General features: G+C 35.1%; 4 protein-coding genes across 6 annotated transcripts in view; all 4 read left to right on the plus strand.

The window, feature by feature from the left end:
• Positions 1 to 167, plus strand: part of LOC108734674 (sushi, von Willebrand factor type A, EGF and pentraxin domain-containing protein 1) — a 46,701-nt gene extending 46,534 nt beyond the window's left edge. The window contains exon 41 of the mRNA XM_025976250.1: positions 98 to 167. Within this exon, the coding sequence (XP_025832035.1) occupies positions 98 to 167 (70 nt within the window). The remainder of the gene's footprint in view (positions 1 to 97) is intronic.
• Positions 168 to 956: 789 nt separating this feature from the next.
• LOC108734722 (NADP-dependent malic enzyme) lies at positions 957 to 12,182 on the plus strand. Of its 3 annotated transcripts, none has more exons than XM_025976413.1 (9): positions 957 to 1,108; positions 3,002 to 3,173; positions 9,057 to 9,215; positions 9,595 to 9,776; positions 9,839 to 10,341; positions 10,653 to 11,011; positions 11,123 to 11,293; positions 11,852 to 11,975; positions 12,044 to 12,182. In XM_025976413.1, the coding sequence occupies exons 1-9, from the start codon at positions 972 to 974 to the stop codon at positions 12,154 to 12,156; spliced, it is 1,920 nt and encodes a 639-aa protein (XP_025832198.1). In that variant the 5' UTR covers positions 957 to 971; the 3' UTR covers positions 12,157 to 12,182. The 3 variants fall into 3 exon arrangements, with proteins under 3 accessions (XP_025832198.1, XP_025832201.1, XP_018321872.1); XM_025976416.1 differs by having other exon boundaries at positions 3,008 to 3,173; XM_018466370.2 differs by lacking the exons at positions 957 to 1,108; positions 3,002 to 3,173 and adding an exon at positions 6,737 to 6,934.
• A 1,118-nt stretch (positions 12,183 to 13,300) lies between these two features.
• Positions 13,301 to 17,806, plus strand: LOC108734741 (DNA ligase 3). Its single transcript, XM_018466404.2, has 6 exons — positions 13,301 to 14,132; positions 14,285 to 14,741; positions 15,787 to 16,121; positions 16,182 to 16,569; positions 16,635 to 16,949; positions 17,002 to 17,806. The coding sequence occupies exons 1-6, from the start codon at positions 13,535 to 13,537 to the stop codon at positions 17,651 to 17,653; spliced, it is 2,745 nt and encodes a 914-aa protein (XP_018321906.1). The 5' UTR covers positions 13,301 to 13,534; the 3' UTR covers positions 17,654 to 17,806.
• A 423-nt stretch (positions 17,807 to 18,229) lies between these two features.
• LOC108734675 overlaps positions 18,230 to 24,645 on the plus strand; it is an 11,996-nt gene continuing 5,580 nt past the window's right edge. The window contains exons 1-7 of the mRNA XM_018466322.2: positions 18,230 to 18,334; positions 18,719 to 18,902; positions 19,195 to 19,575; positions 21,182 to 21,604; positions 22,218 to 22,423; positions 23,470 to 23,613; positions 23,903 to 23,989. Of these exons, the coding sequence (XP_018321824.1) occupies positions 18,896 to 18,902; positions 19,195 to 19,575; positions 21,182 to 21,604; positions 22,218 to 22,423; positions 23,470 to 23,613; positions 23,903 to 23,989 (1,248 nt within the window). The 5' untranslated portion in view covers positions 18,230 to 18,334; positions 18,719 to 18,895. The remainder of the gene's footprint in view (positions 18,335 to 18,718; positions 18,903 to 19,194; positions 19,576 to 21,181; positions 21,605 to 22,217; positions 22,424 to 23,469; positions 23,614 to 23,902; positions 23,990 to 24,645) is intronic.

Genomic DNA, 24,645 nt, shown 5'->3' on the forward strand with positions numbered 1-24,645 from the left:
AAAAACAATTTGCAAACTGGAATATTTCACGGTAGGTACAAAGTATTGTTTCTTGCTCTTAAAATTTTCAAACCTTTAACCTTTTTTATTGTTAAAGAATATTTATTATGACTTATGACGCGATCTATTATCGTGCATTAACACGGACTATGAATTTGTTTGGGTGATTTTTAAAGGATCACGCTGTTTACCAGACATTTTTCAAGGGGCACGACCCAACTGCAGCAATCATCAATTCATAGGTAACCCGAAAACTAGGAAGCGCCAATTAGAAAATAAACAATTAAATGCATACGATTATAACAGACATTTTTCAAGGGGCACGACCCAACTGCAGCAATCATCAATTCATAGGTAACCCGAAAACTAGGAAGCGCCAATTAGAAAATAAACAATTAAATGCATACGATTATAACAGACATTTTTCAAGGGGCACGACCCAACTGCAGCAATCATCAATTCATAGGTAACCCGAAAACTAGGAAGCGCCAATTAGAAAATAAACAATTAAATGCATACGATTATAACAGACATTTTTCAAGGGGCACGACCCAACTGCAGCAATCATCAATTCATAGGTAACCCGAAAACTAGGAAGCGCCAATTAGAAAATAAACAATTAAATGCATACGATTATAACAGACATTTTTCAAGGGGCACGACCCAACTGCAGCAATCATCAATTCATAGGTAACCCGAAAACTAGGAAGCGGCAATCACAAAATAATCAAACTTTGACAGAAGTACCTAAACCATTTTATTTATAAAAAAAAATTTAGCTTATGATGCTATTATGAGAGTTTTGATATACATTTGTTTAAATGTCCTGTTGTTATACATAACTGCTTAACTGTTTGACCCTTCGACATTGAGATGTCATTCTCATGTTAGCGTCTCGTTTTTCAGTTCGCTTAGTAAACAGTTTGAACAGTTCATGAACCTTACCACTGTTGCAGTATGTGGTGATAAAAATGACCATTTCTGTTAGAACTTTATCGAAATATTTAGCATATAATAAGGGAGCAGCTGCTTCCCAAAAACTTGACAGTTTTGGTCTAGGTTTGTGTCAGTTCAGGTGTCCAATGAGGAGTATTGCCAACTATTTAGGGTAAGCACAATGAACATGATCAAACATTTTCGGAATTTATTGAAATACTGAAAGTATCGCTTTTTCGTTTTTATTTTTATTTTTAATTAGATCTTAAATCAGTGTAAATTGCTTGGTACCTTTATTCGTACTTGGTAAAACGGCCCTATAACCTTTGAATAAATGTTACGTACTAATTATTAATTTTACATTTTATCGGTCATATGTTTAATTACAAATTATATAATTGAAAATTCAACCTCAACTGACTACGAAACCAAACGTTAATAACGAAAAACTTGCGTAATAACTACTGAACCTTAAAAAAAATGACATTAAACACAAGTATGATGCATGTATTTATACGTATTAGATAACTCTACTATCTGCTTTGCTTTACTTTAACTAATATTTTTCTTGTACAAAAAATTTTTCAAGGAATATATCTAAAAAGTTACAACTATAATCGTAGGAGGTAGTTGTTATAAATTATTCGATTAAATGTCATTACAGTCATTAACTTTTAGATTATTTGCAAATGATTTTAGAAGAAACTGGTAAAACGGTAAATTTAACAACTTATTTAGAAAAAATATTCACCGGGAATAGGTATGCATTACATATATTCATAAAAGTATTTAGTGATATTGTAAAACAAATCTTTATGCAAGTTTTATTGGTTGATTAGCGATCATCTTATTTAAACGGGTGATTTTTTGAGACTGCGCATTTATTAATTTAACAAAACAACTAATCAATTAATAAAATCGAACCCGTTAAGTCATTTGTTAGAAATATTAATTAAAAAAAGGGCAGGCAGAAAAAAATTGATAAAAAGTAAATGGAAAATGATAAATTCTGACTTAATAACTCAAAAAACATTTTGCTGTTACGCTGTTACTGTTGAAGGGCGTTACGCGTTATTCAAAAAATTTTGGGGACAATTTTCAGAAAAGTAGAAGATACATTCGGAAAAACTTGATACTGATTTTTATGTTCAGTGAAAATTTTGCCTTACCTATATACCTTACACCTTTGTAGGTACTTACACCACAATTACCTTGAAAAAGATACGATACAATCAAGTGGTAACAATTATGTAGTGTACGTATCTATTTATATCTACTATCTCATTGAGTCACATATTTACCACTTACAAACAAAAGTCGAAATTATAAATTTAAAAAAATTTAGGTACCTTTCACGACTAGTTTCATGCGTACCACATATTTTAATTTTTTTTTTTAAGATGATGCTTTAGAGCAACTTTTTTAAACAACAACAAATAATCTAGTATGTACTTATATCGTTTCTGCATGATTTAAACACAGTTCCAGTCGCGAAGTTTCGCGTTAAGTTCAAAGGTTCCGTACACAATAAAAAATATTCTAAGGATTTGACAACACAAATTCGCGAGTGCTTTTTCAATTACTGTAGTGGCTATAGAACCCTTCTAATTTACTTTCTCCCGAGGGACTACCCGCCCACCAGCATTAGTAATTGGTGGGAATTAATGTTTTTTTAAATTTTTTTATGTACCGTAAGCCTTCCGTTTCCTTTTTTTGCGTCACAAGAAGTTGTCTTTTAGTGAACTGTCAACAGAATGTAGCGAAAAATTGAACGAAAATTTCCAATATTCAAAAGACTAAGATTCTCCTCGATGAATCCCACTCTCGGTGTTCCTCATCAAAGAAGGAGAATATCTAAACAGTATTCCTTTATTTTCGATAAGCGCTGCATGTAGTTGAAGCGTTAGAGAAACATTTCGCTTGAACCGCTTAAATGCTCGCGTTGTAGATGCGCTTCGCTGCCGCTTAATGTGCGATTGCTTTAAATTTGTGCGGAAAATATTCGTTAAAATCGCGCAAGCGCTTGGAAAAACAGCGTTTCTATTAAAAGGATCGTCTGTTTTAGTTACAGTACATCCAGTAAAAGTGTATCTGGAGCAGCAGTTCATGTTAGTGTTTCAACAAAAACTACGGAAAATATAATTATGGATCGTACTGGACAATGGGCCGCCGGTGACAATGTATGTCCTTTCAAACTCAGTGGTCATGATCGACTTCAAAGTCCTGCACTTAATAAGGTAAGATTTTAAATGTTTAATTATAAAATAATCTAATCTCGCTAATAAAACAAACGCTATAAAATCATTAAAACTAAATTAATTTAAAGTACTTACACCTTTAAACAGACACTGAATTTAATTTAATCGGCTATCAAAGAAACATTTTTAAAAACATTCATTTTGTTGCTGCAATGATTCGACGATTTTTGAAGTTTATAATAATTTGGACATAATTGGTTCAATAAAAAAATAATTGCTTTTAATTGTTAGTACTGAAATTTATTATTTAACATTATGAAAACTAAGAGATTTATGTACCTTTCATAAACTAACAAACTTAAATCTTTAATATTTTATTTCTTTACCTTTTCCACTGGCGTACGTGGCAATGTAAAGGTACCCCCTAAATTCCAAGAAAACTATAAGTACAAGTAAGAGATTCCTGCGGATCGATAATTAACATTTCTACTTTTACCTGTAAGATTAATCTCTACAAGCCCAAGGTTTTTATTAGTTTGTATGTATTCTCAAATCAAATGTTGCACTCTCAAAAGCGTAACATTATTAAGCACACTTTCACTATTATTTGAAATTTGGTTAGTAGGTTAAGCAGCAGGCAAGTCCCATGGATTTACCATGAGATTAGTCACTGGTTTTTAACACATTTCCGTCACGAAATAGTAGTAATTCTGCTTAATAATTATGTAATGAGGGAATTGCAGCGAAGTGTGGCTCTCATTGTCATTAAGAAATACTAATTTCCTATTTAAATTTGAACATTTTCAAATTAAACTGCACAATAAAATACTAAATAAATAATTAAGAATGTTTTTCCGGTGTATGTTTAATAGTTACCCAGCGGTTTTTCTTCAAAATACAAGAGCTTAAAAACAACCGTAAATAAAATTCCACTACTTTTTGATTCTTGCTCTTGGAATTCTAAAAATAATATTTGCATTTTGTTGTATATATCAATTAAAAAACCGTTGTTTTGTTTCATCAACAAAAAGGAGTAAGTCTGTATTTTGAACTATAGTTTGACCCCAGGATAACCAGATACATTGTACCTATTTAAAGTCCAGAAAGTAACGTAAATGCAGTTATCATTTTAATTTTTTTCGTATTTTGAACTGTAATTTGACCCCAGGATCACCAGATACATTGTACCTATGTAAAGTCCAAAAAATCACATAAAATGCAGTTACCATTTTAATTTTTTTTTCTGTTTCGAATTCTTTCAAAATAACGATTAGTTTCATACATTTATTAAACTCAATTTCACCGAATATTGACGTAAGAAAAATCTAAAATTATTTCCACTTTGTGTAGCAGAAGTGCTTGTGTACAGAACCTCGTGCCCAAAATTTTAAAACAACAAACAAAAATGATCAAACAGTTTCATTACTTACTTATTTGCTGTAATCCGGTTCTAAAGATACTTCTCCATCTGAGAATATCGGAAAATCTGGAAAAAAAGAACAAAGAAACGTTATCATTTTCGAAAACGGTTTTTGTGGTCAAGAATGATCAATTTAAACCAGGAAACCGCAACAATATCATATCTTCTCATGTTTTCAAAACAGAAAATCACAGTGTGACATCATATCAAATAATTTGATATTCAGATGTTGATAAATAATTTAACCGCTTATCTGATGAGATTTATTTTCGACTATAGACAATAAATGATATGTTAAGCGAAAATATTTTTAAAAATAGAACTGATGCTGGTAGGTATCTCTCAAACTGACGGCATTACTAACGCAAAAGTTAAAACAACAAAATATGTGCCTGGTGTAAACAGTTGGCATTTACTTGGTGAAAGTTAATTAACGAAACAATTCTCATTTCTAAATAAAAATACGCGAAAAGTTTACAAGTTGTTGTTTAATATTTAAACAAATTCTACATTTCTTATGGCTTTTCAGTATGTTATATAATGTAATGCAGGTAGTAATTAACAAAAGTTACAAATACATAACTAATCTTAAGGTGCTTCCTTCAGACTGAACCTTAAAAAAAATGACATTAAACACAAGTATGATGCATGTATTTATACGTATTAGATAACTCTACTATCTGCTTTGCTTTACTTTAACTAATATTTTTCTTGTACAAAAAATTTTTCAAGGAATATATCTAAAAAGTTACAACTATAATCGTAGGAGGTAGTTGTTATAAATTATTCGATTAAATGTCATTACAGTCATTAACTTTTAGATTATTTGCAAATGATTTTAGAAGAAACTGGTAAAACGGTAAATTTAACAACTTATTTAGAAAAAATATCCACCGGGAATAGGTATGCATTACATATATTCATAAAAGTATTTAGTGATATTGTAAAACAAATCTTTATGCAAGTTTTATTGGTTGATTAGCGATCATCTTATTTAAACGGGTGATTTTTTGAGACTGCGCATTTATTAATTTAACAAAACAACTAATCAATTAATAAAATCGAACCCGTTAAGTCATTTGTTAGAAATATTAATTAAAAAAAGGGCAGGCAGAAAAAAATTGATAAAAAGTAAATGGAAAATGATAAATTCTGACTTAATAACTCAAAAAACATTTTGCTGTTACGCTGTTACTGTTGAAGGGCGTTACGCGTTATTCAAAAAATTTTGGGGACAATTTTCAGAAAAGTAGAAGATACATTCGGAAAAACTTGATACTGATTTTTATGTTCAGTGAAAATTTTGCCTTACCTATATACCTTACACCTTTGTAGGTACTTACACCACAATTACCTTGAAAAAGATACGATACAATCAAGTGGTAACAATTATGTAGTGTACGTATCTATTTATATCTACTATCTCATTGAGTCACATATTTACCACTTACAAACAAAAGTCGAAATTATAAATTTAAAAAAATTTAGGTACCTTTCACGACTAGTTTCATGCGTACCACATATTTTAATTTTTTTTTTTAAGATGATGCTTTAGAGCAACTTTTTTAAACAACAACAAATAATCTAGTATGTACTTATATCGTTTCTGCATGATTTAAACACAGTTCCAGTCGCGAAGTTTCGCGTTAAGTTCAAAGGTTCCGTACACAATAAAAAATATTCTAAGGATTTGGCAACACAAATTCGCGAGTGCTTTTTCAATTACTGTAGTGGCTATAGAACCCTTCTAATTTACTTTCTCCCGAGGGACTACCCGCCCACCAGCATTAGTAATTGGTGGGAATTAATGTTTTTTTAAATTTTTTTATGTACCGTAAGCCTTCCGTTTCCTTTTTTTGCGTCACAAGAAGTTGTCTTTTAGTGAACTGTCAACAGAATGTAGCGAAAAATTGAACGAAAATTTCCAATATTCAAAAGACTAAGATTCTCCTCGATGAATCCCACTCTCGGTGTTCCTCATCAAAGAAGGAGAATATCTAAACAGTATTCCTTTATTTTCGATAAGCGCTGCATGTAGTTGAAGCGTTAGAGAAACATTTCGCTTGAACCGCTTAAATGCTCGCGTTGTAGATGCGCTTCGCTGCCGCTTAATGTGCGATTGCTTTAAATTTGTGCGGAAAATATTCGTTAAAATCGCGCAAGCGCTTGGAAAAACAGCGTTTCTATTAAAAGGATCGTCTGTTTTAGTTACAGTACATCCAGTAAAAGTGTATCTGGAGCAGCAGTTCATGTTAGTGTTTCAACAAAAACTACGGAAAATATAATTATGGATCGTACTGGACAATGGGCCGCCGGTGACAATGTATGTCCTTTCAAACTCAGTGGTCATGATCGACTTCAAAGTCCTGCACTTAATAAGGTAAGATTTTAAATGTTTAATTATAAAATAATCTAATCTCGCTAATAAAACAAACGCTATAAAATCATTAAAACTAAATTAATTTAAAGTACTTACACCTTTAAACAGACACTGAATTTAATTTAATCGGCTATCAAAGAAACATTTTTAAANATCAACGACTAAACAAAATTTATGCAAACAAAAACAATTTAATTAATTTGTTATTGTCTACGTTCTGATGAATCTCTTTCCGCGTTAATCATATCTTCAGTGAAATTTTTATTTACAAACCACACGGAAAATAAAAAAATCCAGCAAAATAGTCCCAAATCTTTCTTTTTTATGAAAGATGATTAAACAGAAAAGTTCAAATGTTTAGTGACGACAAAAATGCTGAATAACGCCAGTGACTGTCGAGATGCTCAAACATTTAATATAAACCTAGTTTTTGTATATGTTAACGTTATAATATATAACAACGTAATATAACAATCGAGCAGAGAAAAAATGAAAAAACTGGTGCAAACTGCTTACAGATATCAGCACATATCATTAAATTAAACAATGCGTGTAGCATTGGCAGCAACTACTTACTAAAGGTTAGGAGAAGATAAAAAAATTCTATCATATTGTAACATAATTGCACAATATGTAAAATTGGGATAATCAATTCTTAAAAAGCGAAATAAAAAGCATTTCTAGTCAAGAACACCCTTCAGCTTTTATATTGATTTACAGAAAAATATCCCAGGAACGCCCTTCCTTCCTTATCATTTAAATTTCAGAATAATACAATTCGCAATTTCCGTTTGTTTTTTAGGCGTTCTTATCTGCTGTGACGTCTATCACTGGAGTGTGTAGTGACATAATTATTGTACAACAGAAAAAATAGATACGATAATTGTTTTGAACGCTTTTAACTCGATTATTATGATTTTATTTTATTCTCGTGGCCTTCATGATGCTAGATTGCGATCATTAACGCATTTTAAGCATACTGCTGGAACGCAGGGTTAACATTCGAGATAATAATGTTAAATAATCGATTAAACAATACGTGTACATTCCTACAATTAAGATAATTACATTACGTCACATTAAAATCACCCATTAGTCAGAACTGGTAAAACCAAAATATCGAAATATGATGTGCTAGGTTCAGAATCTACACACTGACATAGTTTTAGCCCTCATGCGCTGCCTAATATGGGCTTGACATCCAGCAGGAGCACTCATATGCTTGTCTTCCTAAAAACATACCGCATGTCGAATACAGAGGACTTAAGTTCGGTAAAAGTCATATCCTTGGATGCGCTTCTCTTTGGTTTAGAGACGAGTCGAGTACCCACTTTCCATCCGGTACCCGTTGTACGCAACACATTTTTTATGATCCGGCCGGGTAACGGATAATGACGCTGGGTACTCGACAGTGCCGGGTAATTCCACCAGAGAAAAAAGTATGAGCACGCGTACGCACGACTACTACTTTTTCTCAAACTTAAAACATATACTGTGTCCAATCATCATCATAAGGTCTTCAGTCCTAAGACTGGTTGGACACGTACCTCCACTCTTTCCTATCCTGAACTAGAAAAAAAAAACTTTTGGGTGTTTCATTCCCACCAGCCACTCATGCTGGTGGGCGGGCAGTCCCTCCGGACTACGCCGGAAGGTAGGGCGGAAGGCCCTCTTCTGCCTGCTTTCAGGAATCGTGGGAATGGGTGGGTGGTGGTGGTTCGGGTGAGAAAGATGAGACGGACGAAATGAAAACTGAAGAGAATGAAAGATTATCTGTGGAATATTACTGCCCCAGCATTTGCTTAAGTGATTCAAGGAAACCACAGAAAAACTTGGACCACGGCAGACGGACCCGGAATCGAACCGGCGTCCTCCCGAATGCTAAGAAATGGTCTAAACCTCTAGGCCATGCCGCTCGGTTCTAAAACTAGAGCAACCCACATCCTTAACTATTTGCGAACACTAATCTAACCTAAGTCTACCTCTACCCCTCCTAACTCCTGTTTCTACGTCTAATATGCCTCTGACTAGACCTTCATGTCTGAGAAGGTGTCCTACCAACCTATCTTGCCTATTTTTTATTGATTTCCACTGTGTCCAATAAGGTCTTGTTTTGTTTCAGGGTTTTGCCTTTACGTTGGAAGAGCGTCAAGCTCTAGGGATTCAGGGACTTCTGCCACCGGTTGTCAGAAGCCAAGATGAGCAACTCCAACACGCTAAACTGCTCATTCAAAGGCTGGACGATGATCTCAATAAATACATGTACCTTATGAGTTTACTTGTAAGCCTATTGACTATTTAGAGCGGTGGGTACAATAATTATGGCCGACTTGTGTATTCTTTCTCTTCCTTCTTTATTATCTTTCTTAATTAATTGCTTGCTTATTGCCCTCCTTTCACCCATACGTATTTTCTATTATATGAAATGGTTTTTATTAGATGATCTCTTCTTCCCATTGTGAGTGATTTTATTCATTTTGACATATTCAAAAAAACAATTGGGGATATCAAAGTAGAAATTGAGGATATAGTAATTCCATTTTGAACTTTCTGCTAAGGGTAAAATCTCCCCGAATAATTATTATGTTTTATGTAGCCATCGCTCATCATACTTTTAGGGGTTGTTATTCTAACTAATATTTGTGTTATATTTTTTGCAGGACAGAAATGAGAAGTTATTTTTCCGATTAGTAACGGATAATCCAGAAGAGATGATGCCCCTTGTATATACTCCCACAGTAGGATTAGCGTGTCAAAAGTTCGGTTTGGTTCTTCTAAAACCTAGAGGACTCTTCATCACAATTCATGACAGAGGGCACGTCTACGAAATATTGAGAAACTGGCAAGTCATTCCATAATTTCACGAAAATACAATGAAATAATCGATTTCAAATTCACTTTTAGGCCTGAGCTAGATGTACGAGCAATTGTAGTCACCGATGGAGAAAGAATTTTGGGTCTAGGAGACTTGGGAGCTAATGGTATGGGAATACCAGTTGGAAAACTGGCTCTGTACACCGCCCTAGCCGGTATCAAACCTCATCAATGTCTGCCCATAACCTTGGATGTGGGTACAAACACCCAAACGCTGTTAAACGATCCATTATATCTTGGCTTGAGACAAAAGAGAGTAACTGGCAAAGATTATGATGACTTCATTGAAGAATTCATGCAAGCAGTAGTTAGACGATTCGGACAAAATTGTCTCATTCAGTTTGAAGATTTTGGAAACGCAAATGCTTTCCGATTATTAGAAAAATACAGGAACAGTTACTGCACATTTAACGACGACATTCAAGGAACCGCCAGTGTAGCCGTAGCAGGACTGTTAGCCTCCCTGAGAATCACTAAGACAAGACTTTCTGACAATGTGATAGTGTTCCAGGGAGCTGGAGAAGCTGCCTTAGGTACATTTATCTATTCTAATTTGAACACTGAGCATACAATAACATAGGGCACATTGGATTTAATATATGAGAACTGCTGATACTTCTGACACCTTAAAAAGGGTTACCCTCTTAATTTACGGGATCTTGGGTTGTCGTAATTTACTACGCAAGATTTCATGACTGCTGTCCATGTTTTTAGATCAGGCTTTTAAGTTTCGTTAAAAGACTTAAAAGCTTGGAATAGAAACATGAGGTATCATCAGTGTCCTCCCATTTAGAACTTTTGAACCGAAGCAATGGAATTTTAAAATTTCAATTTTTTTTTGTAGGTATCGCAAATCTATGCGTGATGGCAATGAAACAGGAGGGTACTTCTGAAGCAGACGCAAAATCGAAGATTTGGTTAGTGGACTCGAAAGGACTCATCGTGAAGAACAGACCAGAGGGTGGTATAACGGAGCACAAGGCTCACTTCGCGCAAGCTCACGCCCCAATTAGAACACTAACCGAAGTTGTAAAGACTGTGAAACCATCTGTTTTAATTGGAGCGGCGGCTGTTGGGGGCGCTTTCACGACTGAGATCCTACAGGAAATGGCCAAAAACAACGACAGACCAATCATTTTCGCTCTCAGCAATCCAACGAGCAAAGCAGAATGTACTGCCGAACAAGCTTATACTCACACACAGGTAAATCAGGTGTAAAATCACCATAAGTGACTATCGAGAATTATTCGGTGATTCAGGAATTACCCTCTTGCTTTTTATTTATTAACAAAATTTTGTTGTGACACATTAAAGGGAAAGGCGGTCTTTGCCAGTGGATCACCGTTTCCAAACTTTACCCTGAACGGCAAAACATACCACCCAGGACAAGGCAATAATTCGTACATATTCCCTGGGATAGCGCTAGCTGTCGTATGTGCCGGAATCAGGACAATTGGGGAAGATGTATTTTTAATGGCAGCAGAGGTAATATATTTTTTATTCAATTTTTTACGCCTACCCAAAAAAATTATTTTAACTGCGACTTCTAAGAAAAGTTAACTAACCATTCAATTTTAACGTATTTAATTTGCTTTGAAAATAAATTTATGGGCGGGTGTTTTAAGTATGGTACGGATAATCTTTTACAAAGGGTGATTCTGGTATCAGTAGCAAGATTTAGAGGGTGTGAACTAGATACAATAGGGAATACAATGGTGAGTAAAGCAGGGCGATTAAAGAACAAAAAAAGTAGAATCCGGCCCTGGGCGTGAATTGGCAACTTATATGCGGCGTAGCAATGTCGTATTTCCTACCAGATCCGGACTGGCTCTCGCCTGTACTTTCAAATACGTTTTTCTCGAAAACGGTATACTTTCGGACAACCAAACATTAACGTAATTTCCTTGTTTTATGGGGTCCTATAACCTCCTGCAATCTTGCTACATATTTCAGAAACCCCATGTATTTATAATTTTCTCTAAAGGGCTTAAAAACTAATTTTCAATAAAAGATTGCCATCACAGGTTTTTATTTTCCTTTCAGACGTTGGCCAATCTTGTTTCCGAGACTGATTTGGAACAGGGAAGTTTATATCCACCCCTCAGTACCATCCAGAATTGTTCCCTTAGAATTGCAACGAAAATTGTAGAGCACGCATACAAAACTGGTATGGAAATATATACAGGGTGTGTGTGTGTGTGAACTAATTAAAATATGCAATTCGTTCTTTTATAGGCAATGCCTTTGTTTTTCCCCAACCGGACGACATCGAAGCATTCATCAAAGGCCAAACGTATAACACAAAATATGAACCAGCCATTCCCAGCATTTACTCGTATCCAGTTTAAATTGAAAATAAATTTATTGTAACTTATTTGCACGTATCTCTTTTATTCTGTTTTTTTTTTGTTTTTGTTTTGTTGATTGCAAATTATTATGTTCTGTTTGTTGCGAAGAGGTGTAATATATATTTGTTTTTAAAAATTAATGGTGCTGGCCACTTTAGTACGTCTTTGTCGTATTGTCTACAAATAATTCTGTTGTAAGATGAATAAATAAATGACATAAATTATTTTAAATGCGTACCTTTTATTGTATGTGTACAACAAACCCGATCCTTTCTTCTGATAATGAAATGAATAATCTATAATAATAGAGGTACTTCACCATAACTCTGTTGTTTTATTTGGGGAAGTACCATACAGGTCAGACATATTAGAGGCAGAAACGGGATTGGGAGGGGTAGAGGTAGATCTACATTAGATTAGTGTTGGAAAATAGTTAAGGATGTGGGTTGTTCTAGTTTCAGGGAAATACGAAGATTAGGTTAGGATTGGAGAGAATGGAGATGCGTATCCAACCAGTCTTAGGATTAACATACAGGTCAGGTAATATGACTTTAAAATCCCTTCAAATTCAGTTCCTAGTCTTTACAAAAAAACACAATTCGAATGAATCTCTTACTTTCGGGTTTTACTTCAAAAATGGCCCCATTGAACTGTCAACCTTTCCGCAAACTTTTCTACGAACAATTTCATACAATTCATTGAAACCATAAGTTGGAAGTTCTGACAAGCATATTGATTGACGTAATTAATATTACCAAATAATAATATTGGCAAACGAAAAACGAAGAAGTCGCGTTTCCAAGGGTTTCCCAAGAAAATTTAATATGGGCCCCCACTCTTGGCTAGTAACCCCAATAGTTCCACCTGACTTAAAATATAATTTCAAAGACCGCGAAAGCTACATTGCATTTTAAATAATGACCGAATCAATCAAACACTGTGTATTATAATCCTAACTAATATTAAAAATTCCCGATCATGAAATTTTGTTCAATCAATAAAAAAAACTCAAACACGAACAAAACCACGTGTAAAACCTAATTATTTATAAATATTATAAGTTATCAAAATTCTCTCGTGTTCATAGCGTGAGCGTAGTAATAACGGTTTCGGTTATGGAGCCATTACATATACCGTCTGATTCTGACTGAAACACGAACTATATACGTAGCAGAAAACACATAACAAGTCGTCTATTTGTATATAAACCGGAGAGGTTATATGTTCTTTTTGTAACAAGAGGCATGATTTAGTCGGCAATGATAACTAATATGATGTAGACGTCCGCTCCAATGATCTAAATTAATTCCAAGTTTATGTATTTGTACAATATTCCATAAATTTGTTATTTCAAACAGAAAGATCTAAATATTTAAATATGTCTTTTACTGAAGATGTCGCAGACGAAAAACCGTTTTTCGTAGATAGAGCAAAAGTTGGAAGAGCGGCATGTAAAAAGTGCAAACAGAAATGCCCAACGGGAGAATTAAGAATTGCAAAACTAGTGCCAAATAACTTTGGTCCTGGGACCATGAAAAAATGGTACCATGTGGACTGCATGTTTGAACAATTTCTAAGACAAAGAGCGTCCACCATAAAAATTGAATCCGAAGATGATATTGGTGGATGGTCAGATCTCAACGATGAAGATCAAAGGACAATCATGGCCAAAATCAATGACTTCAATAACAAACTTATTGATAAAGCATCCCCTGCAAAATCACCAGCTAAAAAAGTCCAGAAGAAGTCTCCAACAAAGAAAAAAACTGAAGATCCTCCAGCTTCAATTTCTCAAGAAACCAACCACTTAAACAGTGACAATGACACTGTTTCAAGACAAACCAATCACAAGGATAATCAATTCAGAGAATTTAGACGACTTTTGGCGGATGTCACAAATGTCAGCAGTTACACAGAGAAGACTGCAATCATTGCAAAATTATTCACCCAAGGGAGTGAAGGAAATGGATTTAAAGGTAATTTAAATAGACTTCCATTATCTTATTCAATTTTTGTCACCGCCGGAATAGTAGAGAACCGCAAAGAGAGCCCTGAGGCACTCCTTGCTTTTGCATGAACCATTTTTCGTTTTCAAATGTACTCCTCTTCATTTTCTTGTTGTTTTTAGGCGATATAGCACAATGGTGCCGCCTTCTTTTACCGGGCGTTGTCAAGAGGATTTATAATCTCCAAAGTAAACAACTCATAAAACTTTTCGCCAGAATTTTCCAAGTAAACCAGGACGAGATGATGGAACATTTGGAACAAGGTGATATTGGAGAAACAATACAATACTTTTTTGATCAAAGTAGCGCATTTAAACCGGCCAAGAAGAGTTCCCTGACAATCCAGGAGGTCGACGATTTTTTGGAAGAACTTTCCAAACTTACCAGAGAAGAAGATCAAATGAAGCACTTTAAGATGTTCGGGAAAAACTGTACCGCAAATGATTTAAAAATCGTCGTGCGATTGATAAAAGGTGATCTGCGAATCAACGCAGGAGCCAAACACGTACTAGATGCAGTCCATAAGAACGCATATGAAGCATATCAAGCGTCTAGGGACTTGAATTCAGTTATCGACAGGTTCGTTTTTGACAAACCCAATTTTGAAAAGCAAATCGCTATTAAAAATTACAAAACAATATTTGGAATTTTGAACAACTTTATGAATAAAAATTTTGCAATATGCTTCATTCAAGGATGTGGGTTGTTCTGGTTTTAGGGAAATGCGAAGATTATCTCAGGACAGGAAAGAGTGGAAGTCCAACCAGTCGTCAGTCCTAAGACTGGTTGGGCACGCCCTTCCACATTTCCCTAAAGCTAGAACATCCCACATCCTTCACTATTGGTGAACAGTAATCTAATCTAGGTTTACCTATACTCCACTTAACTCCTATCTCTACTTCTAATATGTCTCTGACTAACCCTTCATGACTGAGAAGGTGTCCTACCAACCTATCTCGCCTATTTCTTATTGACTTTAATAGTGGCCTCTTTTCTCCAATTCTTTCTAATACTTCTTCATTCCTAATCTTCTCTATCCACGGTATCCTCATCATTCGCCTGTAAAACCACGTTTCAAACGTTTCAACGTCGCGTGAATTTCTAAATTAACCGTTCGCGAGCATAGAAGTGACGACTTTTTGTTGAAATGACTCGACCATGTGCTATCCTCTGTTTTATATCTTTACTGTTCCTCCCAATATGACTATTTACGAAAAATTATAAGATAATCCCAACACAAAAGCATGTATTTAAGAGAGGCCAATTGTCATCATCATGAGGTCGTCAGTTCTAAGACTGTTTGGACACGCAACTCCACTCCTTCCTATCCTGAGCTAATCTTCGCATTTCCCTAAAACTAGAACAACCCACATCCTCAACTATTTGTGAACACTAATCTAATCTAGGTCTACCTCTACCTCTCCTAACTCCCGTTTCTGCCTCTAATATGTCTCTGACTAGACCTTCATGCCTGAGAAGGTGCCCTACTAACCTATCTAGCCTATTTTTTATTGACTTCCATCGTCCTCTGTTCTTCTATAATACCTCTTCATTTCTAACCTTCTCTATCCACGGTATCCTCATCATTCACCTAAAACACCGATTGAGAGATTTTTTTATTTAGATGTTTGAAAGGTTCCGGAAAAGTATTAGCGGGTTCATCGATTAAAGCAAAAATTTCACTGATGACTCCAGTACTTCCAATGCTAGCTGAAGCATGTAAATCAATTGAGCAAGCAATGAAAAAGTGCCCGAATGGAATATATTCCGAAGTAAAATACGATGGCGAACGTGTTCAAGTGCACAAAATGGGAAACGAGTTTAAGTATTTTTCGCGCAGCTTAAAGCCTGTAAGACCCCACAATGTGGCTCATTTTAAAGATTACATTCCACAAGCATTTCCTCATGGAAAGGATTTAATTCTTGACAGCGAAATGTTACTAATCGATACCCACGATGGTAAATAACAATTAGTTTTTTAGTAATTGTGAAATTAGTTCTTTATTTTTTTTCGTGAAGGTAAGCCACTGCCTTTCGGAAGCTTGGGGGTCCATAAAAAAAGTGAGTTCAAAAATGCAAATGTTTGCCTTTTTGTCTTCGATTGCATTTATTACAACGGAGATGACCTTACAAATAAACCTCTCGAACACAGGAAGAAAATACTAAAAGAAGTTATGACAGAAATACCAAATCACGTTATGTTTTCGAAGATGGAGATCATACATAAACCCACTGAGTTAGCTGCCATGATTTCAAAAGTTCTGAAAATGGGGTTGGAAGGTCTTGTACTGAAAGACTTGAAAAGCGTGTACGAACCTGGTAAAAGACATTGGCTAAAAGTGAAAAAGGATTACCTGTTTGGAGGAGCAATGGCAGACAGTGCGGATTTAATAGTTTTAGGAGCTTGGTACGTTTTTTGCATCTTGTATCAATTACATGGATATTATGTTAATTGGACGATTTTTGTTGAAGGTTTGGAACCGGAAAGAAGGGTGGAATGATGTCAGTATTCCTGATGGGTTGCTATGATCCCAGAACGAAAAAATTCTGCACAGTTACTAAAGTCCACACTGGACACGATGACAAAACGCTGGAACAACTCCAGACGGAATTGGACATGGTTAAAATAAGTGGAGATTCTACTAAAGTCCCCGACTGGTTAAAATGTACGAAGTCCATGATTCCTGACTTTGTTGCAAAAGATCCAAGGAAACAACCCGTTTGGGAGATAACAGGGGCAGAATTTACTCAACATGACGTTCACACTGCCAACGGAATATCCATTAGGTAATTAAACGATTCATAACCGATAAATTTCTATTACGTATTCCCTTATTAGATTTCCGAGGGTTACCAAAATAAGGGACGATAAAACTTGGGAAACTGCAACGTCACTGAAGGAACTCAAAGCACTTTTCGAGAAGTCTAAAACCAATTCTGACATAGGAAAATACTTGGACGATTTAAGCAACGAAAATGACGACTACGTTAATTCTGAAACGAAGTCACCAAACAAACGGAAAATAATAAACGAATCGGACGAAGAAAATGCATCGTCAATTAAAAAACGAAGAACATCGGAAACTGAAATCCAAAACAATCAAGCCTCAACATCTACTATGGATGACGACGCTACTTCAAAAAAGGAAATCGATGAGAATAAAGATACCAAAATAATCAAACCGCTACCAAACCTCTTTGAAGGAGTCAAATTAATTGTAGAAAAAAATGGAGAAAAAAGATTTGCTGACTGGCTCAGATACTTTAAGGCATATGGGGGAGAAATTTTAAACGTTGATCAGAACTGTACCAAACCAACCCACTACCTCCACATAAAAGACTGGGTTGCAAGTATTGATCGCAACTGTCCCAAAACTGTAAAGCATATTATTATAGAATGGATTCAACACAGCATTACTAATAACGAGCTGCAAGATGTAAGGCCTTATATGGTAAGGTGGAGACCTTCCATGAAAACCGATAGTCCATGAATGTTACAAACTTTACTCAAGTCAATGAATGATAAACAAAAAGTGCTGTAAAATTTTATGATTCAACATTAATACGATAAACGAAGATGTACAAATGTACATAGTTTGTAATGTTTATTAAACAATAATATTTGTATTTAAAATTAAATAAAATCGTTACCACCAAATGCATAATACATTTTTATGCCTTAATATGAACGCTGTTACTGAAATATTTACTAATTCAATTTCACTTTACTTCTTATTTGATATCCATGAATGATAATAAGTTATTTAAAAACTACAACTAGTAAACCTACACAGATGTTAATTAATTAATAGCTTTTATTTCTTTTCGGCCTTTTGAATTTCTTAGTAAAAAGTTCCAAAATTTACCTCCACTTTGCTTTGCCTGAACTGAACTATGCGTAATTAAGGATCTTCCAAACTTTGCTCAAAAGGAACACATTAATGAATACTAAGTATTATAGTCTCAGAACATTTCAGTTTGGTGTTCAATGCTTCAGAAGTTGATGAAAAATTATCCCCCCTCTACTCTAATCAGATCGATAAGTTCAATATATTGATTTGAAGTGCTCGATTTACTGTCAGACGTGATTTGTTATAGTAAACACCACATTTAACGCTTACTAATTAAAGTTATTAGAGGAATATATAAAAATGGTAACAATTTCTTGATGGGTAAGTGAATTAAAAATTGTACGATAATTAATTAATATTTTTCATAAAAGTACAGTTTTACTAACTGGGGCCTTAAAACAGCAACATCGTAAATAATAAAAAAAAAAATGATATGTACTATAAATTTTGATAAGGATCTAGTACCTAAATTAATAAAATTTTAATAAATTGCGATTTAATTTTCAAAAAGTAGACTAAGCATTTTTTGGTAGGTTTAAATAATAACAACATTAAGATATACGCCGTTATCAATAAAAACCGTACAATTTTTCAATTAAACAACTCTGCAGACTCCTTTATCTATCCGAAAAGTAAATAATGAGTATGAATAATTCCACTGTTTATAAGTTTATATGTATAATTAAAATACCGTAAATATTACAGTCGGCAACAGTAAGGATAAAATCATGTGAGAAAAACCTGTCACACTTTCCTTAAAGTGGGGACTTTTAATCTATTGTAAAGAGATAAGATAATACAGTCAACAAAATATTTTTAATTTAGATCGTCATTTCAACGTACGTATTCAAACAAACTTACCGTTCCAGAAAACTCTTTAGAATGTCAGGTGAGACATAGTTTCTTTTTTATATTTTATGGTTAACATTAAAATTGCAACATAACGCTACAGATTTTTTTTGCCACTTAACACACTTGTAAATATCCCGTATTGGAACTGTTTAAAATTGAATAAACTCATGGGTTGTTATTTAGATGGTTAAGGTCATCAATTTTAATGTTGACTACCGCTTTACGCATTTAAATTGCTGGTCAGTTAAACTAGCAATGCAAAAGAAAATTCATTGCTGGTATAACAACCTATTCCATGTTCACGAGTTCTGAATGGTAGTGTTTTTTAGATTACGATCCCAGATTTAACTATCCGAGTTCCTTATCGTATCCCCCCCCTCCCGAAGGACGCTCCCCGCCTCCTCCTTATGCAGAGCATCGCGGTCCACCTCCCGCTTGCCAGTATCCTCCACCTCCTGGGGGATATTACCCTCCACCACCCTTTGGACATAACCCTTCATCGTCTGAAGGGCAATACCCACCTCCAGCAGGAGAATGTCCATATCCTACTGCTCCTCCCCACGATACAAAGGATGCTGTACCTGTACCAGGATACGGGGCACTTTATCCCGAATTACCCAAAACTTACTACCCTCCACCACCGCATAGTAACTCGTCAAGCTCTTCTTCATCTCCATCATCTACATCTTCTAACCATACGAGAAGCAATGGTAAGTTTTTATGTTTGTATGAATGTTCAAAATCAACATCCTAACACACGCTTACTATTAAAACAGCATGCTAGCAAATTTACTAACTTCTAACAGCAAACATTTTCTATAAAATTATTAAAAATAATTGTGTTACTCGATGTACTTTAGACAAAAATCACAACATTACGTGACGGGCTACATACTAGGGTCAATTGAAAAATCCCCGGCCTGACACATAGATGGCGGCACCAGAACTAAATCCGTATGATTTTCAGTTAATCCTAACCTTCAAAAGACGCGTCTATAATTTTGACGGCTGTCGGATCATTAGTTTGTGAATTATAGCATTTTTAGTGAAGCAACTTTTGTTATTGTGAAAAAAATGGATAAAAAGGAATTTCGCGTGTTGATAAAATATTGCTTTTTGAAGGGAAAAAATACAGTTGAAGCAAAAACTTGGCTTGATAACGAATTTCCGGACACTGCCCCAGGAAAATCAACCATCAAGGATTGGTATGCTAAGTTTAGACGTGGTGAAATGAGCACCGAAGACGGTGAACGCAGTGGACGCCCAAAAGAGGCTGTTACGGACGAAAACATTAAAAAAATCCACAAAATGATTTTGAATGACCGTAAATTGAAATTGAATGAAATAGCAGACACTCTACAGATATCAACGGAACGTATACATCACATCATTCACGAATATTTGGGTATGAGAAAGCTCTGTGCAAAGTGGGTGCCGCGCGAGCTCACTTTTGACCAAAAACAACGACGAGTTGATGATTCAGAGCAGTGTTTGAAGATGATCACGCGTAATAAACCCGAGTTTTTGCGTCGATATGTGACAATGGATGAAACATGGCTCCATCATTTCACTCCGAAGTCCAATCGACAGTCATCGGAGTGGACTGCACACGATGAACCCGCTCCAAAGCGTGCAAAAACGCAACAGTCGGCTGGCAAGGTTATGGCGTCTGTATTTTGGGATGCGCGTGGAATAATTTTCATTGACTACCTTGAAAAAGGAAGGACCATCAACAGCGACTATTACATAGCGTTATTGGACCGTTTGAAGGACGAAATCGCCGAGAAACGACCGCATTTGCAGAAAAAGAAAGTCCTGCTTCACCAAGACAATGCACCGTCTCACAAGTCAGTGAAAACGATGGCAAAAATTCATGAATTGGGCTTCGAATTGCTTCCGCATCCACCGTATTCTCCAGATCTGGCCCCCAGCGACTACTTCCTGTTCTCAGATCTCAAAAGAATGCTCGTTGGGAAAAAATTTTCGTCGAATGAAGAGGTGATCGCCGAAACTGAGGCCTATTTTGAAGCAAAGGACAAATCGTACTACAAAAATGGTATCGAAAAGTTGGAGGATCGCTATAATCAGTGTATCACCCTTGAAGGGAATTATGTTGAATAAAAAAAACGAATTTTGCAAAAAAAATGTGTTTTACTATTTTAGGCCGGGGACTTTTCAATTGACCTGTTATATCTATCTTAATATCTCTATATTTTATCAAGTCTGAAAAAATTCTTACAGGGTGTTTTAAGTGGCAAAACGTTAATTAAAAAGTACTAACAAATTATCAGGCAAGAACATTTCTTTTATTTTTAGCAAAGAAGCAGCCTCCTAAGTATGTCCCTCCTCCGCCAGGACCAATTTATAGACCACCCTCTATAGACCCGTCTTACCGAGAACCTCCACCTCCTTACACACCTAGTCCACCACGACCCCAAACAAATCAGACTTACTATCACAACAATGCCGGTTCTTTTTCTCTGCATGTAACTTGCTGTTGTTGTTGTTGTTGTCATTTTAACAACCCCAACAATTCGCGACCTAACTACAATGGTTGTCGCCACCGTCGTGGGCCACATAATAATAAACAGCATAGTCCACGGATTCAGACTGCTAGTTATGTTTCTCCGCCAAAACAAAAACGTACTGAAAAAGTCTTTATCAAAACCTTAAAGAACGAAGCGAGATATTCCACGAATGAACCTGTTCGCAGCCATTATGAAAGCGTACCTCTTGAGGGTAAGACTGAAAATAGCAGTCAATTACTGTAACTTTAAATTTTTGAATGACAGATGTTTCAATTAGAGATGCAAATTCTTATTCACAAGAAAAAATAAACACAAGAACTGTATCGAAATACAAATAATTTGGTATAGTAATCAATAAATAAGGCAAGTTAGGACAAACGACCTATCCCAATACAATCTTAATTACCTATTTTCACTAAATAGATTTTTTTGTTATACCTACTTATTGAATTATTATTGCTGGTGTTTGTTTTTTGATTTTCCTTTGGTAGATTTCCCCGGCACTGACGCGTACCCGGTGTCACTATACGGTACCTAGCCAAATCCTAAAAAATGCCGGATTCTAATCGGTTATCCGCGACCCATTCTCCATGATTTCATACTTTTATCTTCCAGCTGATAATTCCATAATTATTCATGAACAATAATCACATTTTTTATCACTAAGTTATAATATCTCCAAATTTGAATGTTCAAGTACCTACAAGAACGACTACTAACTTCTGTTACTAATAACTTCGTATTTCGTACGAATTTTTTTGCTAATACCATTTTGTTTACTACTGTTATTTATAAACGATCCCAAGAATAATTTAAATATTTAGGAGCGGGATATTACTGGATAGACTGGACATCAGACAAAGGAGTTCCCCCCACAGCTGTTCACGGAGGGATAGACGTAGACGGGGCAGAGATCTTTGTAGGACGTGCTTACCATGAGGGAGATTGGATCCCAGCAAAGGTGATTCCCAGCAGACAAGTGGCCTATGTTGCATATGGGGGCGGAGAACACGTCAAACATAAATTTCAGGTAATAAAAAACGTAAAAATATTGGTATGTAGGGGAAGAAAAAGTAGGAATAACGTGAATATAAAGATAGGAAACGAAAAATTGAAAATTGTCGTTGATTTTCGGTATCCAGGAAGTCAGATAATTCAGGATAAAAGGAGCAAGTAGAGATATAAAGCAGAGGGTAGCGCAGGCTTGAGTAGTCTTTAACAAAAAGAAGTCACTTCTATATGCTCGCGAAAAAAAAAAGGATAGAAGTGTTCGAAATGTGGTGTTACAGGCGATTGATGAGGATACTGTGGATAGATAAGGTTAAAAACCAGGAGGTATTAGAAAGAACTGGAAAACAAAGACTACTACGAAGGTCAATAAGAAATAGGCGAGATAGGTCGGTAGAACACCATCTCAGTCATGAAGGACTAGTTAGAGACATATTAGGAGCAGAACAGAAGACGCTAAGGAAGTCAATAAGGAATTGGAGGAGATAGGTTGGAAGGACATCTTTTCATGCATTAAGGGCTAGTTAGCGACATATTAGAAGCGGAAACAGTAGTTAAGAGGAGTAGAGACAGAACTAGATTAGATTACCGTTCACAAATAGTGCGTGTTCAACCAGTCTTAGGACTGACGACCCTAGGATGATGATGATGAAAAAACAGCAGAATTTTCGTAAATAAATCCTAAAAAGACTAACTTATAGCCTACAGGGTGTTCTAAGTATTTTTCCCGGGTTGTTTTGCCAACATCCACAAAACAGCTCGGGAAAAGACTTAAAAATAGATATGCAAGTAGTTTTTTAATTAATAAATTAAAGTTTCTTTAAGAAAGAATCCGAAAAGTACTTGTTTCAAATATGAAATAACATTGGATCATTGCAAAACAGTCTCCAGAACAAAGTTTTGAATTAAGTTAAACTTGAGTGGTTGCATTTCCCATCTATTCAAGGAAAGTTTAACCCTGAACGTTTTCTAATTAAAATTTATATATTTCCTTCTGCATATTTCTAAAAATGAGTAGAATAAGTAAGAAGTCATCCTGTATCAAAAAATTTTTTCAAATTTTTATAGGTTTTATGTGAACAACGTTTCGATTGGGTTCCTAGTGGTGGAGGCAACATTCCCTTCGGAGCCGTTGAGGGAGGACGAACTTCAGATGGAGAACTTCTGTATATTGGACGCGTTTGGCATGATGGAGCACATACCGTAGGGAAAGTAAGTAATAAAACTTTGCTAATTTCGAAATCGAGCGCGAAAATAACGAAAACTAGTCAAAACGAAATATTTTGTTAATTACATGCGTTGATTTATCTACAAAAAAATTACGAATATGTAAAAAACTTCTGCAAGCAGAGGAAGTTATTATGTCTCATGTACATATGTACTTTAGCCTGTAGCAAGAAAAGAATGCCAGTTTAAATTTTAAAAATTACGTATCAGGGATAATCACAATTATTGCATCTACAATTGAAAACGATTACAGTTTGCTTTCCTTTGTTTATAGATTCATCCAACTCACAGATGTCTCTACATTCCATTCAATTGCACAGAAATGAGTTTCTCAGAGTATGAAGTATTGGTGTTGAGAACTTAATAAAGCTCTTTTAATAATAAGTAGCACAACTCAGAAGTGTTACGAAACATAATCTGTATTCAAAATAAATCTGTAGTGATAAGAATATATACTTAATTTCTTTTTAGTACTTAATAACGTATGTCGTCCAATTGCTGTGTTATAATTGGAAGTTTACGTGCCTCATTAAAACTGTAGTACTGTATTTGTATTATTATATTGCATTAAATTTCAATTGTCAACACATGAAAATGTAGTATCATTGACGTTAATAGCTGCCTACTACAATATCATAGAATTTTATTTTTTTTTCTCTTTATTTAGCCTGACAGCGACTAGATTACTTTAAAATTAAAAGTTTATTTGTACCTTAAGTTGTAGTACCGCATCTGTTTTGTTATATTAAATTTTAATTATCAACATTAATATAAAATTATTGTAATTTTCAATTTTTTTTTGTTTTTTTCTAATTCAACACTCCAGCCCTATTATATCTGAGACCTAGATAAATACTATTCATCATCATCATCATAAGGTCATCAGTCCTAAGACTGGTTGGACACGTACCTCCACTCTTTCCTATCCTGACCTAAACTTCGCATTTCCCTAAAACTAGAACAGCCCACATCCTTAACTATTTGCGAACAGTAATCTAATCTAGGTCTACCTCTACC

The sequence above is a fragment of the Agrilus planipennis genome, unplaced genomic scaffold (assembly GCF_000699045.2).
Source record: "Agrilus planipennis isolate EAB-ADULT unplaced genomic scaffold, Apla_2.0 scaffold66, whole genome shotgun sequence".
Taxonomy (NCBI): Eukaryota; Metazoa; Arthropoda; class Insecta; order Coleoptera; family Buprestidae; genus Agrilus; species Agrilus planipennis.

Coding starts and splice junctions, on each gene's coding strand:
- LOC108734722 (XM_025976413.1), top strand. CDS start 972: ATGACCATTTCTGTTAGAACTTTATCGAAATATTTAGCATATAATAAG. Junction 9,216..9,594: donor TGTACCTTATGAGTTTACTT/GTAAGCCTATTG, acceptor TATTTTTTGCAG/GACAGAAATGAGAAGTTATT. Junction 11,294..11,851: donor TATTTTTAATGGCAGCAGAG/GTAATATATTTT, acceptor TTTTCCTTTCAG/ACGTTGGCCAATCTTGTTTC.
- LOC108734741 (XM_018466404.2), top strand. CDS start 13,535: ATGTCTTTTACTGAAGATGTCGCAGACGAAAAACCGTTTTTCGTAGAT. Junction 14,133..14,284: donor TGAAGGAAATGGATTTAAAG/GTAATTTAAATA, acceptor TGTTGTTTTTAG/GCGATATAGCACAATGGTGC. Junction 14,742..15,786: donor TTGAATTCAGTTATCGACAG/GTTCGTTTTTGA, acceptor TTTTTTATTTAG/ATGTTTGAAAGGTTCCGGAA.